The 14,640-nt window shown below is 45.7% G+C and overlaps 2 protein-coding genes across 8 annotated transcripts in view; one reads left to right on the top strand and one right to left on the bottom strand.

Annotated features, from left to right (window-relative positions):
• Nucleotides 1–6,610, top strand: part of zdbf2 (zinc finger, DBF-type containing 2) — a 21,101-nt gene extending 14,491 nt beyond the window's left edge. For all 3 annotated transcript variants that reach the window (XM_026142389.2, XM_080289375.1, XM_080289374.1), the window contains exons 7-11: nt 2,391–2,931; nt 3,007–3,123; nt 3,198–3,544; nt 4,946–5,108; nt 5,180–6,610. In XM_026142389.2, coding sequence (XP_025998174.1) covers nt 2,391–2,931; nt 3,007–3,123; nt 3,198–3,544; nt 4,946–5,108; nt 5,180–5,968 — 1,957 coding nt within the window. In that variant the 3' untranslated portion in view covers nt 5,969–6,610. The remainder of the gene's footprint in view (nt 1–2,390; nt 2,932–3,006; nt 3,124–3,197; nt 3,545–4,945; nt 5,109–5,179) is intronic.
• dytn (dystrotelin) lies at nt 6,332–14,640 on the bottom strand. 5 transcript variants are annotated; one of them, XM_026142390.2, is made up of 14 exons: nt 14,510–14,640; nt 13,455–13,480; nt 12,556–12,630; nt 10,817–11,015; nt 10,604–10,689; nt 10,262–10,479; nt 10,028–10,191; nt 9,842–9,953; nt 8,118–8,251; nt 7,882–8,041; nt 7,747–7,793; nt 7,468–7,609; nt 6,974–7,385; nt 6,332–6,711 (listed from the first exon to the last, which is right to left on the bottom strand). In XM_026142390.2, the coding sequence occupies exons 1-14, from the start codon at nt 14,542–14,544 to the stop codon at nt 6,587–6,589; spliced, it is 1,935 nt and encodes a 644-aa protein (XP_025998175.2). In that variant the 5' UTR covers nt 14,545–14,640; the 3' UTR covers nt 6,332–6,586. The 5 variants fall into 5 exon arrangements, with proteins under 5 accessions (XP_025998175.2, XP_025998178.2, XP_080145503.1 ...); XM_026142393.2 differs by lacking the exon at nt 12,556–12,630 and having other exon boundaries at nt 14,510–14,639; XM_080289377.1 differs by lacking the exons at nt 13,455–13,480; nt 14,510–14,640 and having other exon boundaries at nt 10,262–10,333; nt 10,400–10,479; nt 12,556–13,405.

The following is a 14,640-nucleotide window of genomic DNA, read 5'->3' as shown; positions in this document are numbered from 1 at the left end:
ATTTGAGGGCTGCATTTCGAGCAGCCTTTGAATTGGGACAGCCTTCGTCGTGTCGCTGTGACGTAATCAGCCTTAAAGTGCGGCCTTTAAGGCTGCAGACCCTGAATTGGGATACAGCTGAAGAGGCAGCTGTGCAGCAAAGACAGAATAACTCCACCTTTGTGTCTTTTTTCATTCTAGCTGAAGTCCAGGACAAACTGTGTCCCCTCTCAGCTCAACATGAAACGCGTAATATTTTGCGGGAGGATTCCGTCTTTTTACGGGACGGTTGGCAACTATACTAACTAACCTTATGAATTAAATAAAGTTCAACATCAGTAACATCATAGCACCCACCCAGCTGTATAGAAACTCCGTCATGCTAGCTGGTAGCAGTACGAGTTATTGTAACTGACTTTAAAAAGTCAGTATAAGGAAAATAAACTCCACCTGAACTTGGTTTATATCTGACCAGATAGACTGCAGGTCATAACTTCTTACCTGAAGGTCAGTTCACCTGACGCTGGTGAAATATTAGTGTGTCATGTATTTGTTCACGACATTTTTCTGATGGGCAAAAGTATTGATATCATGATGAACAAGGGTGGTGATTCTTATGACTTTGTGTATATAATTTGGCATTTTGTACAAATGTATGCTGATAATACAAACATGATATCATTTCATTCATTTCAAAGGTTTATTTGCATGACGCACAAACAGAGACAATTGAACGGTACAAATGTGTTGTGCATGACACGAATTCAAACGTGGTGCAGATGTGTGTCACATGTTGATCTGGCTGTAGGCTGTGGCACTTGGCCAGAGGTGGCGCTGGTTGATTCGAGTCCATGTTGGTGCACACAAAGTAAACTGCACGCTTTAGTTGTGAAGCAAAAACGCTGAAACCGGAGAAATACAACGTGCGAGCGGAACGATAACGACGACTAGAGTCTCCTGATCGTTTACTCTTGCTGTCCTGTGAACGACATCGGCGCGGTATTACTTGTTTGCTGTTTTCGCGATCGCGTCGCGCATGAGGATATCACCAGGTAAACTCGCCACATTTTTAAACATTTTGTTGTTCAACAGCATCAAGACTGACTGAGTGTGTTTGAGATAACCTCACAAGTGTCACAGATGACACATTTGGCGTTTTTTTTGCTGGTCTGTAGGTAGCAGCTCCTGAAACGCAAGTCTGCCACACATCTGTTCGACCAACGCCAGTTGATCTAAACGCCAGTTGATCTAAACGCCAGTTGATCTGGAACACCGGCGGCCGCCTCGGGTCTCTCCTCGTCCTGCCTCCGATCGCCCTCATCCACGTGCTGGCCTCCACCACTTGTTAATTTTACTGAATCTGTGGAAGCTCCGCGATGCCACCACCAAACAACTGAGTTATTTTTACACACCGGCCAGCATCTGGCCAATCCACCACCTTTCATTGTTTATACCGTTACAAAAAAAAATTAAAAAATAATCATCGGGTCACCGATGGCCAGTCCAGCTATGGCCGTGCCATCAGTTAACCCTTCGCGTGCCAACTGTGGCACGCGTGCCTAGGGTTGCCGACCCCTGTTCTAGTGGATGAGAAAAGAGTCACTCTGAGGCTAACAAAGATTTGAACGTGTACATGAAGCTGAGCATCAGGACAGACCACACAGTGACTAACCTCATGTTGCTGATGGATGATCTCAGATGAAGTTTGGGCTGTTCTCAGTATCTTTTCATTTGCATTTGCCCATCAGGAACTCTCACATAAACTTTTATTGAGGGGGGAAAGTTAGCTGTGTCGTCCAGCTTCACTGTGCTAATGTGTTTATATTACCATAGCTCTGTAGGTAGAACACCAATATACCTTGAGGGCCGGTGTCCTGCAGGTTTTAGATCCCACCCTGGGTCTACACAGCTGAATCAAATGATTAGTTCATTACCAGGCCTCTGGAGAACTGCAAGACATGTTGAGGAGGTAATTCAGCCATTTGAATCAGCTGTGTTGGATCACGGACACATCTAAAAACTGGGGGGAGTTGGGGGCCCCTGACCTAGGGTGACTGAAGGTGGACCACCTTCAGTCACCCTACAAACATCACTGCTGTTTAGTTTTGTCTTCATTTATGGGACTTCTTTTAACTCCCTGCTAACCTCTAGCTACATGAAACTTAATAAATCCTGTTTCTTATGGATCCCTGGAAGTTAGAGTTTACAACAGTCTGCACCCTGAGACAGCTAATCACACAAGACTTAGGAGGTAGACACCCCAGTAATAAGTGAACTACCTTCATTGTAAATCCACAGTCACCCCTGAAGTTACCTGGATAGGACAGGTAGCTTCAGGGTTTCATAGCGCAGACCTCTGACAACTCAAACAAACCTGTTTATTTACCTGTCCAATTGTTTGTCCGCCTCAGGCCGTCTCACACTGACCTCCCATCAGTTTCCACCCCCCCATTGCCAAAAGCGGAGCTCGATGAAGTCCGTTTGTCCGACAACAGCCAGTCTCAAGGTACCCGGGAATGCCTGCCCAGCTCTGATGACGCTTCCTGTCACCCAGCCCGTCCGATGGAAGAAGATGATGCCTGCAGCCAGTCAGGCGACAGAGTGGGCCAGGAGAGGCTGTCTGTACCTATAAGAGAGCAGGACGAAGGCATCATTGATCACACCCACTCTCCTTACCGCAGAGCGCCGGCCTCTCAGTTGGAGACTCCGCCCCCTGTCCATAGGAAAGCCCATAGGAAGACGAACAGGAGGAAAACCAGTGAGTCCTCGTCCTCCTCGCAGCGCCCTGGAGGTCCAGGCCATGGCCCCCAACCCCACCTGACCCCCACAGACCACAGGCCTGGTCCAGGTGAGAGGCCCTGGCTCACCTGGCAGAGGGAGAGGAGGGAGGCCCACAGAGAGGATGCATTCTCCTCAGGCCACACGGACCCTCTGGACCAGACCATCGAGGAGGTTAGTTCCTGTTCCAGTACACTGATGGTTCCCAGGTGGACTTCCTGTCAACCAGTCTCTCTGTTCCACCCGCAGGTGATTCAAAGGTGCTGTTATGGCGCCATTTCCTGCCAAGATGATACAGACAGCTTCCAGCTAAGCCTCCCTGTTTCCATGGAAACACCGAGTGAAGACTGGGACTCGCCTGTGCAGGTACCTGTGGGTCCAGGGAAGAATTGGGCGTGTCCTGACAAGCGCAGACACTGATCACTGATGTCACCTTGCAGGTGGTTTTGCAACGAGCGCGAACTCTCAGTGACACACCTGCGCAGGTGAGTCAGGCGGAGGGGCGGGACCTCTGCCATCTGATGGACACGCAGGTGGACGTGGAAGATAGAGTGTACTCACAGCAGCTGCACTTTGCCCTCCACGGGCCGGGTGACAGGACGGAGGAGGGGTTCTGGACCCTACCCATCGAGGAGGTGAGGCCCGCCCCGGAGCGTATCCCAGAATCCTTCAGGGGGAAGACCTGGACCCAAATCCAGCAGGAGGACGAGGAGAAGGTGGAGAGGCTGGTGAGACAGTTCAGGCGTGGGCGCTTCATCTGCTACTTCGACACAGAGTCCCTCGCCAGGTGAGCCAGAACCTGCCAATATTACAATCCACAGGAAACAAGAAGTCAGCTGAGCTTACATAAAGCTAGTTGAGCTTACCTGACAGGGCTCTAGAGTGCGACCAGTTTGGTTGCAAATGCGACCTAATTTCTCAAAGGTGCGACAAAAAAAAATCCTAGGTTCAAGTAAAAAAAAAAAAGTCTCCGCAACTCTGAAAGTCTCTGTGTGGCCAACAACAGACAACATTATGCCCATATCGTGGTCCAAACCAATCCGAGATAGTCAAGGTCGGGACCTCTCAGGTGCCCATGCACAAGGTAAGGTGTTCAGATATTGAGATGTTCAGTTCAAAACCTTTGAGGCACTTAATTTTGACTTTCTTTTAATTTTATATATCTTAAGATATTTTAAGTTTAAATTTCAGCTCAGTGAAGCACTTTAAGCACAAGAACTTTTTCTGCACCGTATTTTTAGGACTATAAAGCACACTTAAAATCCTTTAATTTCCTCAAAAGTGTGCCTTATGTATGAATTCTGGTTGTGCTTACTGACCACAAAACGATTTTATGTACACGGCGCTCAAAGATCTGTGAAAATGGTTCAGCATCTCTTTGGTAAGCTATGAAGCCGCACCGCTTGATAGATTGTTGGAGCACAGCTGCTACCACAGTCAGGAGCCTCGTGTAGTGATACGCACTGTGCTTCAGCATAATATTACCGTATTGTGTGTGTATAAGGACCCCAAAATGGCTCCTGTTAAGAGACATGCTTACGACATGGATTTCAAACTCTTATCAGTCACGCAGGAATAGAGCAGCTGAGAGAATTCAACATTAATGAATCAATGATACAGAAGTAGAGGAAGCAAGAAGAATGAGTTAAGTAAAGTTTATTAAAGACTTATCTGACTGGTTTCGCTTAATGCGCCTTATAAACCCGTGCACCTTATGGTCTGAAAAATACGGTAACTTATCTTTCTTGTAGAAATGTGCTCCAAATAAAGAACTTTGTGTTGACAAGATTGTTAGTTAATCACTTACAAATCAATATTGTCTGTATGGACAGCAGTTAAAAACAAAGTGAACATGTAAAGCTGCGGCGTTAAGCGATGTGGTTGAAAAATTTGTGTGCACGTAACTTTTGTTACTTTTGTTGTTAGGTGCACCAGTGCAGCCATGGCAAAACGTTAGTCTAGAGACCTGCCTGAGTCTCCTTAAGTTTGCAGTTTGAGTTAGGTAGTAAAAGTAGCCAATAACATCCTGGTTAAAGATGTCCTGGATTAAGATACTTCAGGTATAAGAGCTGAAGTGGTCGCTGTCACGCAACTTTTCCACTAAAACGAGGTTTTTATTCTGCGGGTAATCCATGTTCAGGTCGTAAATCACACCCATGACTCTCTCTGCTGATGTCATCAAACTCAGGTATGGTAGGCGGAGCCAGAAAATGAAGGGGGATGCTGAACCCGAGGAGGTGGAGCCAGATGCAGGTATGCTACCCCTGCTGGACCCAGACGAGGGGGACTATGTGTATATGAGAAGAAGGAGGGGAAGGAGGCGGAGCTTCAGACTGGCATCAAGGTGTCAGGTGAGTCGTGTGACTTAGAGCGCTGTCAGTTCCTGCAAAAGAACAAGGTCTCATCTGCACTGTTCCTGCAGGTGGTGAAGGTCAGTCACAGCACTCAGACAGTCCGATTGGTCGTTCCCGCCGTGCATCAGCTATCCCCTGAGGCCCCACCCATCGACTACCCACAAGCCAATCCAGAGGCAGCTGAGAGGACACCTGTGCCAACGTGGCGTTCTCTCCCTTCGTCGTACTCCAGCATCATCACACCTGTACAGCCACGCACTTCGCTGGTCTACCTACTCTCCTCCCCATCAGGCTCCGCCCCCAACCGCATGTCAGCGTTAGGCTCCACCCACAAACGCTGCAGAAAGAAACGGCGCCCGCTGGAGCAGCAGGGGTTAAAGGTCAAATACAAACGACTTCCTGTCCGGTTCTACGACCCCGCCTCCAACCGTATCCTCAAGAACCCACCCAGAGGCCTCCTATGGCGCAGAGGCTCCACCCCCTCTGGGCCACCGCCGCCCTGTGTTCGTCAGCTGTTCAGGAGTCTGAGCCCGGACCTGAACACTGATAGAACGCCCACAGAGGTCAAAGGTCACAGCAGCAGCCTTTTGCTAAGCACGCTAAGCAGGGACTCTGCTCAGTCCGACATAACTCAGGCTCCGCCCCTCAACAGGCTGTCAGAGAGCAGAAGAGGGGCTAGAAGGGAGAGGGCACTCCCTCCAGCCTCCCAGATACAAACCAGGGGTCAGGCCACACCCCTTCACCCAAGGAGGGAGGGGCTGCGCCGGGCTGGACCTGGCAGGAAACCCCCAATCTCTGCAGGCCCCGCCCCCTTACTGTCATCACGCCGGAGGAGGGGCCGCAGGTCGCGGCGATAGCTGATTTTCAAAATGAAGTCTTATTTTTCATGAAACCTGATGGTGCTGGTTATTGATGGGTTATTGATCAGTTATTCTTGGATAATGTAGCCTTTAATTAGGCTGTTAGAAGTGTATGGAAGCCTGCTGGTGCCAATTTTAAAATGAAAACTGAATCCATTTATCATTTTTACTGTGTTTGTAGTACGACTTGCCTGTCCAGGTGTGTTTTAAATGCCAGGTTTGTTTTGGCCATAATGATGTTTTCAAATCTGATTGTTTTAAAATGTTAATTTTTAAAGTTAAAAATCTAAATATAAAGTTTAATCTGTCCATTTTGAAGAGCTTTTATTGTTTTAATTTAATTATTTTAAAGTTTTATTTGGGAAGCATTGGAATAAAAATTATGAATGGATTTTATTTATTGTGTGTAAACAAAATTCGGATGAAATGTTAAAAAAATATGACAAAAGAAATTTCATGTTTTATTTAAATTCATGTTTGTAAAACATCACATGAAACATGACGACTTGATGATGATCCTGGCAGCTTCACGTCTCCATAGAAACACGTTATGTTTTGGTAACTTTTCTACAGGTGAACTTTGATACTTTTTGTATCTGTGCATTTATTTAATGTTTAAATAAAGTTTTCTAAGCTGGACGAATCAGCTGGTGAGTTTGTTTCCATAGCGTCGACCAGGTGGAGCATCGAGTCTCCCACCTGCTCAGCAGCCTGCAGAAGCTCCGCCCTCGTCCTCTCACCTGGACACAGAGTTAGAAACATGATGTAACATTAATTTTAGTGTTTGAAGGACAAAGTTATCAAAGAGATGAAGAAGAAAGGACTTGTGCTAACTGGCTTGGCAAAGAGACTGAGCTGGAAAGGATATGCAGCAGGTGTAAATGATGCACTGACTGTTACAGGTACTGACTGTCAGGTCTGTGCTCACCTGATAGGTGAGTCTGACCTTAGGCAGTCATTTCCGTTTCCTTCTGCAGTCTCAGTCACCTGTCTGTGCCTCACCTGTCTGAGTCCACCTGTGTGTCTCCAGCGCAGCCTTCAGTCGTTCTACAGTCCCCTGCAGCAGCGTCTCTGAACTACGTGGCCCATGTTCCTCCTCTTCTTCAGACAGACTGTTTCGTTCTCCTTGTAGCTCCGCCTCCTCAGGGCCATGCTGTAGCTCTACTGGATGATGTGGAGACATGCGACCTGCAGACTCCTCACAGTCTCCATCAGGTGAGGGAGGTGAGCCCTGGTGGATTGTGGGAGATGTTTGAGTTTGAAGTTCTTCCTGGCTCCACTCATCCTCTATCTCCTCTTCCTCCTCTGTTTCTTCTTCTGTGCTTTTCAGAGTGTCAGAAGTTGGCGTGATGGTTCCTCTTTCTGTGTTTGGCATGTTGCTGGCGTGTTGTTGAGCCTCCATCTTGTTCAGAGCCTGAAGAACAACATTTTCAGCTACAACTAATAGAAGGCACCTCAGCAGTCATCAGCCAATCACTCCGCCCACATCCACTCACCTGTGTGAGCATGCCCTGCAGTTGAGCATTGTACCGCGTCAATGTTTCCACAGTAACTTCCATCTCAGAGCACCTTTCCTCCAGGATGCCCTGCTCGGATTGGACAGTGAGCCGAAACGTTTGGAGCTCCTGCTCCAACAGCCTGATGGGGAAAAACAAACAAACAAACAAACAAACAACATAAGGTAGAATACTAAAACAAAACAAGATAAAAAGAAACAAACAAACATAAACACGAGGCTGATAAAACCATCTGGCTCTGTTTTTCTTTGTTCTCACCATCGGTCCCTCTGTAGGTTCTTCACGTCTGTCAGCAACGCCACTGTCTTCAACGCCAAACACACACAGTCACATGACTGTTGCTATTACATAATTTTTATGACATCACAGTACACAGTGAGTTCATCACGTCACCTGCTGACTGGACGTGTCCTCATTCGTCTGCAGAGATTTACACGAAGAAGAGCAGTGAGGAGGAGGAGCCTCTGAGGCGGCATGTGAAACACCCCTCTCAGAGGAGGGGCTGTGAGACGAGCCAGCCAATCGTGTTGAGGCATCAGAAGCAGGTGGTGCTCTGAGGGGAAAAGAAATGTAATTATAATAAGATACCTAACGAGGGGGGTCGTATTATGAAAGTGTTATTTTCACACCTGTTCTCCGTCTCGCTTGGCTCCTCCCACATTAGGACCCTCTTCCAATTAGCTTCTCTCTGAGTGTGTCGCCGTGGCAGCAAGGCGTGATGAGCACTGCGCACCAACGAGGTTAGAGACTCTCTCCAGGTGGGCTGGTATAGAATGACAACTGAACTGAACAGGTTATTACGTCTTCTACAAGCGTTACCCCTCCATGTGCACCTGTGGGGATTTACCCCTTGCTTCCTCTCTGCGTCCTCTTACCTGTCAGGCTTCACCTGTTCCTCTTACCTGTACTGTTAAATGAGTTCTTACCTGTGCTAGAGCTGGGCGATAGAACGATAACGATATGTATCGCGATATAACTTTTACTCGATAGAGAAATTAAGCTATCGCGATAGACCTCGCCGCTCTTGTCCTCAAAAAAAAAAAAAAAAAAAAGGTCAGCCAATCCAAATTAAGTAGCGCAGAGCCGCAGCGTCACGGCCGCAGCGTCACGTCGCGTGACTTGTTACGTACAGCACAAGTGCCAAACCGCACTGTTTGGGAAGCAGCCAGCGGGTAATGGAGGAAATGAGTGTGCCGACTAGAAAAATCAACCGAGCGTGACCGAAGAGAAAACAGATGATGGTTCCAATGCCGGAGAGATTGTCAAACGGAAGAGCCATAGAAGTTCCGTAGTGTGAAGGTATTTCGGCTATTTCAAGTCTGACAAAAATAGAGTAGCGTGCACTGTAAATTGTGCCGAAAGCAAGTCTGGAAATACTGGTGCATGCGTCACACTGTGCGCCACGTTATTGTTTCGGTGAAATGAATTTCTACAATACTGTTACTGTTAATTCTACTCTCTGCAGTGTTTAAATGCTTACATATACACACAGTTACTGTCCCTCCACACTTACGACTCGGTTCTGCTTCTATGCCCCAGCTTTGTTTACTTTTTCCCACCGAGGCTTCTAGACTTCTGATTGGCCAACATTTAGGCACGGTTAGGAATCTAGCGCCACCTGCTGCTTTGGCATGTTCATAGCAGCGTTTTCCTTCATTTCTGCCTTTATGTGTGGACGGGATTATTTTTTAAAACGAAAATGGAAAATCTCCGTTTTCAAAAATACCCGTGTACGTGTGGACGTAGCCTCAGTCTCTGACTGGAAGCGCTAATTCGTCATTCGACTTTTGTCAGACTAAAGTAACTGTTAAAACTGTTTGAAAAGCTCAGCTATACAACAAGGAGAGATTGAGAATTTCCTTTTAGTTCTCAGTTTATTTGATATTGACAAAAGTTAGTCAGTTTTGTCTGTTCTTCTGTAAAACAAACTGAGATTTATTTTTAGAATTAATATTTTGTTTCTAAGTGGAATTGACAATTTAGTCTGTTTCGTTTGTTCTATTTTGAAACTTAAACGCTTTAGCGGCTGCCTTTTGTGTAGTTTGCAATATTTGCCTTTATTTATCTGAAAAAGTCTCATGTTCCTTAAGTACATCTACCCTGTTGAACTTATTATGGGAAATAAATATTTAAATAAAAACAAGCTGCTGATTATTTCACATTTTACTTGTGAGCAACGGCACATTTAAATCTTACAAATATAGTTATTTGGCTTATATCGTGATAGATATCGTTATCGCCTGAAATGAAAAAAACATATCGTGATATGAAAAAATCTCATATCGCCCAGCTCTAACCTGTGCCCCCTGATACCTGTTCTGTTCCCTGTGCTTCCGGTTACGTGTGTTCTTACCTGCTTGCAGAACTCGAGCACTGGATGGTGGGTTTTGTGTTTCCTGGTCTGGCGGTCAGTCAGGAAGCAGCTCTGACACACATGGACGTTCACACACTTCATACATCGATACCTGAATACACAGGTAAATCTTCGTCACACATCTGGACCGTGTTTACCCAGTTTCCAGTTTAAAATGTACATCACCTGAGCCCAGTGAAGGGGCGGGTCTTACAGATGTGACAGCGAACGTTGTGCTGGACGCTCTGACTGGCTGACAGCCGGTACAGAGTGGATAACCATAGCAACAGGCATGGCTCACTCTGCAGCCATGACAACAGATGATGCTTGCTCACCGTTGGGGTCAACACCTATAAACACACATAACATGTTAACCATGACGATGGCCAATCACAGCCAGGTGTGCGTTTGTGTTCTCACCCCTTTAAAACACGACTGAACCGCCGCCTCCAAATCGTCAAACACGACTTCCTCCTGAACTGCCGCAGGAACCTGAAAACACACGTTACAGAGAGCAGCAGCAGAGGCATGTTGGGAAATGTAGTGTGAGCTTTTTACCTGGATGAGGTCCATCAGCAAACACCTGAGTCCAGGCTTGCTGATGGATCCTGAAGGGGTTGTCGAGACCTGCAGCAGACCTGAAAACACCCGAGCTTTATTCTACAGGGCTGTGCATTTTATTGTGAAGGGCTGTACATTTTATTGTGAAGTGCTGTGCATTTTATTGTGAAGGCCTGTTATAGAGCAGTGTATTGTCCTCACCTCTGTACTTTAGCAGCAGGTTATCTGAGGACAGAGCGATAAGAGCAGTTTGAAGAGAGCGAGCTGAAACTTCATCGGACTGACTGCTGCAGCACACACACACACACACGCACACACACGCGCACACACGCACACAGATTGTTACTCTGACTGGGTGCAGTCCTGTTAGTACTATGAGCACTACAAGTAATGTGATACTGTGAGTACACTGACCGGTCAAACAACCTGAACATCAGACTGCATGTCTCCTCGGTAGCTGCTGCAGTCACATGAAATGGCACGTCCTGTGATGCGCTGTGGAACATCCTGTTCAGAGCGCAGGTCACTTCCTGTCTGCTCATTGCGACGTCACTCTGAGCTCCACCCCCCGAGTGGAGAGCCGCTGTGACGTGTCGCACCAACACGGTGTCCACTAGAAACAGACAGCGATGTCACCGTAACATCTGAACATGTACAGGTCAGAGGTGAGCTCATGAAGTCAGCTGACTCTCAGGGCATACGTGCCAACCCTCCCGATTTTACTGGGAGAATCCCGAATTTCAGTGCCCCTCCCGAAAATCTCCCGGAGCCACCATTCTCCCGAATTTCTCCTGATTTTCCACCAAAACAAAATGAAAACAAAAATGAAAAACCATATCCCTGAATTCATAGCGCGGCCCAGCCAATTCCAGTTTCCAAAAATGGTAAATGGACCGGCTTATATAGCGCTTTTCTACTCATCTGAGCACTCAAAGCGCTTTACACAACTAGTGCATTCACACAAGCACATCTTTCTAAGTGCTTCATAGCTAACATTCACACACATTCATACTCCGATGGATGCATCGGAGAGCAATTTGGGGTTAATATCTTGCCCAAGGATATTTGGCACATAGACTAGGGGAAGCCAGGAATCGAACCACCAACCTTCCGATCAGTGGATGACCTGCTCTACCACCTGAGCTACAGCCATCCCACCAATGGCGGCAGCTACTTAGTTTTAACATTACTCTTATTACTCTTTCTGGGTTGCAAAATAAACTTTTAGCATATTTTCAGGCGAGAATGTAGCTGTGTAAATTTCAAATATCTAAGCCGGCGAGAACAGTAAACTCCCGGCAGATCGTTTTCAAACCCCAGCGGTCTTTGGCTACTCAGGTTAAACGTGATATATAAGGCACACAGATAACCTAAAAATGTTATTGTTTGACTTTTTTCAGTGTTTTATTTGTTCCTGAGTAAATCGGTTTGGCTGAGATTAAAGTTATTAGATTAGATTAAATAAAACTGTATTAATCCCTCGGGAGGGTTCCTCTCAGGGTTTTCACACAGCTGAATAAACGTCAAACAGAAAACTGATGAAAAAGAAGCGTGAGATGGTCGAGAAGTTATGTCAGCGTCCGGTTATATTTAGGTAGCAAGGAGCAGAAGGCAGAGTTTCACTCCACTGAGAAAGCTCGTGACATATTTTTGAGGGCTAGACCGGCACAGTCGCTCACTTCTGGCCTACCTGGCTTTCAGGGTACCCGGCCCACTTAGACCATGAAGGCCGGGTTCTCAGGTGGATGCAGCCTCTGAATTTGGACAGCCCCGGCTGGGGGACAGTAATAACTTACTTTAAATACAATTTTAAATAAGTAAACACTGTGAAATTCAAGTTTTCTGTATATGTATACCTAACCTCCCCCCTTTATGGAATGTCTCCCTAATTCTCAGGTCTCAAGGTTGGCAAGTATGTCTCAGGGTCAGTGTTAGAGCTGAACATCTGACTGTACAAGAGTACACGCAGTGCTACACAGAGTACATTAAGTGTACTGCAGTATATGTATAGTACTCTGTGTAGCACATGTACTGCAGTACATGTGCTACACAGAGTACTATACATATACTGCAGTACATTTACTACACAGAGTACAGTACATATACTGCAGTACATGTGGTACAGAGAATACACTCAGTGCACTGTTACCCACGGCAACAGAGTCTCTGCAGAGCCTGGAGCTTCATGGCAGTTCTGTAGCCCGATGGACAGATTTGATTGAAACTCTCTGATAAACAGGAAGCAAACATCTGGAAACACTGGGGAACATAAACATCTGGAAACGCTGGTGAACATAACATTTGTGTGAACTTCATCGTCTCTGTGTCAATGCTCAGGTTCATGTACATCAGGCTTCATTTTCTTCTTACTCTTTGTACATATATGTATTGTTTGTTTGATTGATTGATTGATTGATTTGATTGATTAGCATTCAAATATCTCAGTGAAGCCAGAACAAAGATCTACCACAAAGCAAGAAAGCACGAGACAAGGCTAATCAAAAGGTACTGGCTGAAGCATTTGCTTATTACGCCAACCCTTTTAACAAAAGATCTTTTTGCATGCAGCTCCTGTACACAGGGCTCAAAGCAAATAATAAAACAAAGCAAAAACAAAACAAACAAACAAACAAGGAAAAAAACAAAAATAACAACAACATGTATTTGTGTGTACAAATACATGAAAGTAAGCCGTTTGTAGTGAAGATGTTTGAGTCTTATGATGACCATCAGCACTGTCAAAGGATCTCATTCAGACTGCTATCAGAGCTCCTCCATCCTCCCTGAACTCAGGCTCACCTGTCAGGCAGCACTCAGGGATCATCTTACACAAACACCCTGCTCTGAATACATAATTGAAGACAGTGTGACACTTTACTTTCAGGATGTTGATCTTAACGAACAGAACAAAGAACAGACATATTTCTATTCTGTCTCTATTTGCTTTCTGTTTGCTGTCATCTCCTCACACACAGGCTTTTGTTTTTTAAACATGTAGTTGAACCTGAGCTCAGCGGGTTTCAGGTTTCACTGAACAGTGAGGCGATCTTACCGATGGAGTCTGGATCCATGATGAGTCTGAAACACAGAATAAGCTCATTGTTGATCAGTGAGCAGCTCTTTGTGTTTCATTCAGAACATGATTATTGCCAGTGATTAATGATTGATCACGATTAAAGTTACAGTTTAATTCAACAGAGAAAAGAAACTTTAGTAACTTCAGTGTGTTTTAAAGTGCTGACTGTTTGTTTAGTTTCATGAATGATACTTTAAGTCATTCATGTATGAATTTATGTTTTATGAAGTTCACAGAGACTCAGACTTACTAACCTCTAACTAAAAGGCTGTTCCAAAGTATTCACATTACATCCATCAGTAATCAGATTACAGGTATGTGGTTACTGTGTTACAGAGGTTCAGTTATATTTGCGCACTGGGGGGATAGAAATAAATAAATAAAAACAGAGCAAACAAACTTGTGTTTCAGATGGGTGGAGATGTGAGAATCATCAGTGCCACCGAGCAGGCAAGGAAACTCTGCAGAACTCAAACTACTAAAGTTTTGATCGTTCAAATATCATCACAATACTTAAACAGATGAGTTCTAACACTGCTGTCTTCCATGTTTCCTCTCTGATCATCCTCACTGGATTACTGCAAAACTGTACTGCACATGCTGTGAATAGAAAGCACAGAGTTCATGCTGCTCTGCTGTGTCGTGGTGTTTATGGAGATGTGAGGTCAGAGTGAATCTCACATTAGTTATAGATTATGAAACAAAAACAGTGACACTCGGTCAGGAACTCATCAAGGAACGAGCGCAGATCTTTAAATGCTCTCATGATTTCAGCACCAGAATAAACCGAGGATCAGACTTTGGGCTCAGCAGGAGGAGTAGACAGGAAGCAGGTCAGTGACCATGGTAACTGAGTCAGACTTTAGCGTTCTTTGTTTTCTAGGCTAACCCTGCTCCTGGATCAGCACAGATACTCTGGACTGTGGTGGACTCTTGTCTCATCCATGAGGAGGAGGAAGAGAGTTTGTCAGTGAGAACCATAGAAACAAAGACAGACAGAGACAGTAGAGTCTAAGTAGACACAGACTCACCTCCGTTCACTCTGTCCCAGTTGAAACCCAAGCATTGGCTGCTGAAGACACAAAGTGAAGCTGCTGATGGATGAAGGTTTCAGGTGTCAGCACACCTGCTAATCACCTGCTGCCTGTGGACCAATCCGCAG

Source organism: Astatotilapia calliptera, chromosome 15 (genome assembly GCF_964374335.1).
Source record: "Astatotilapia calliptera chromosome 15, fAstCal68.1, whole genome shotgun sequence".
In the NCBI taxonomy this organism is placed as follows: domain Eukaryota; kingdom Metazoa; phylum Chordata; class Actinopteri; order Cichliformes; family Cichlidae; genus Astatotilapia; species Astatotilapia calliptera.
Note: the sequence above shows the minus strand (reverse complement) of the source record. Positions and strands in the feature narration are given on the sequence as shown.

Excerpts from the sequence above, each read along its gene's own strand:
- dytn (XM_080289376.1), bottom strand. The coding sequence starts at position 12,751 with ATGTACATGAACCTGAGCATTGACACAGAGACGATGAAGTTCACACAA. Across the intron at positions 7,386-7,467 it reads TGCAGGGCATGCTCACACAG|GCTCTGAACAAGATGGAGGC; the intron begins GTGAGTGGATGT and ends GTTGTTCTTCAG. Across the intron at positions 6,712-6,973 it reads ACACAGGTGGACTCAGACAG|GTGAGAGGACGAGGGCGGAG; the intron begins GTGAGGCACAGA and ends CTCTGTGTCCAG.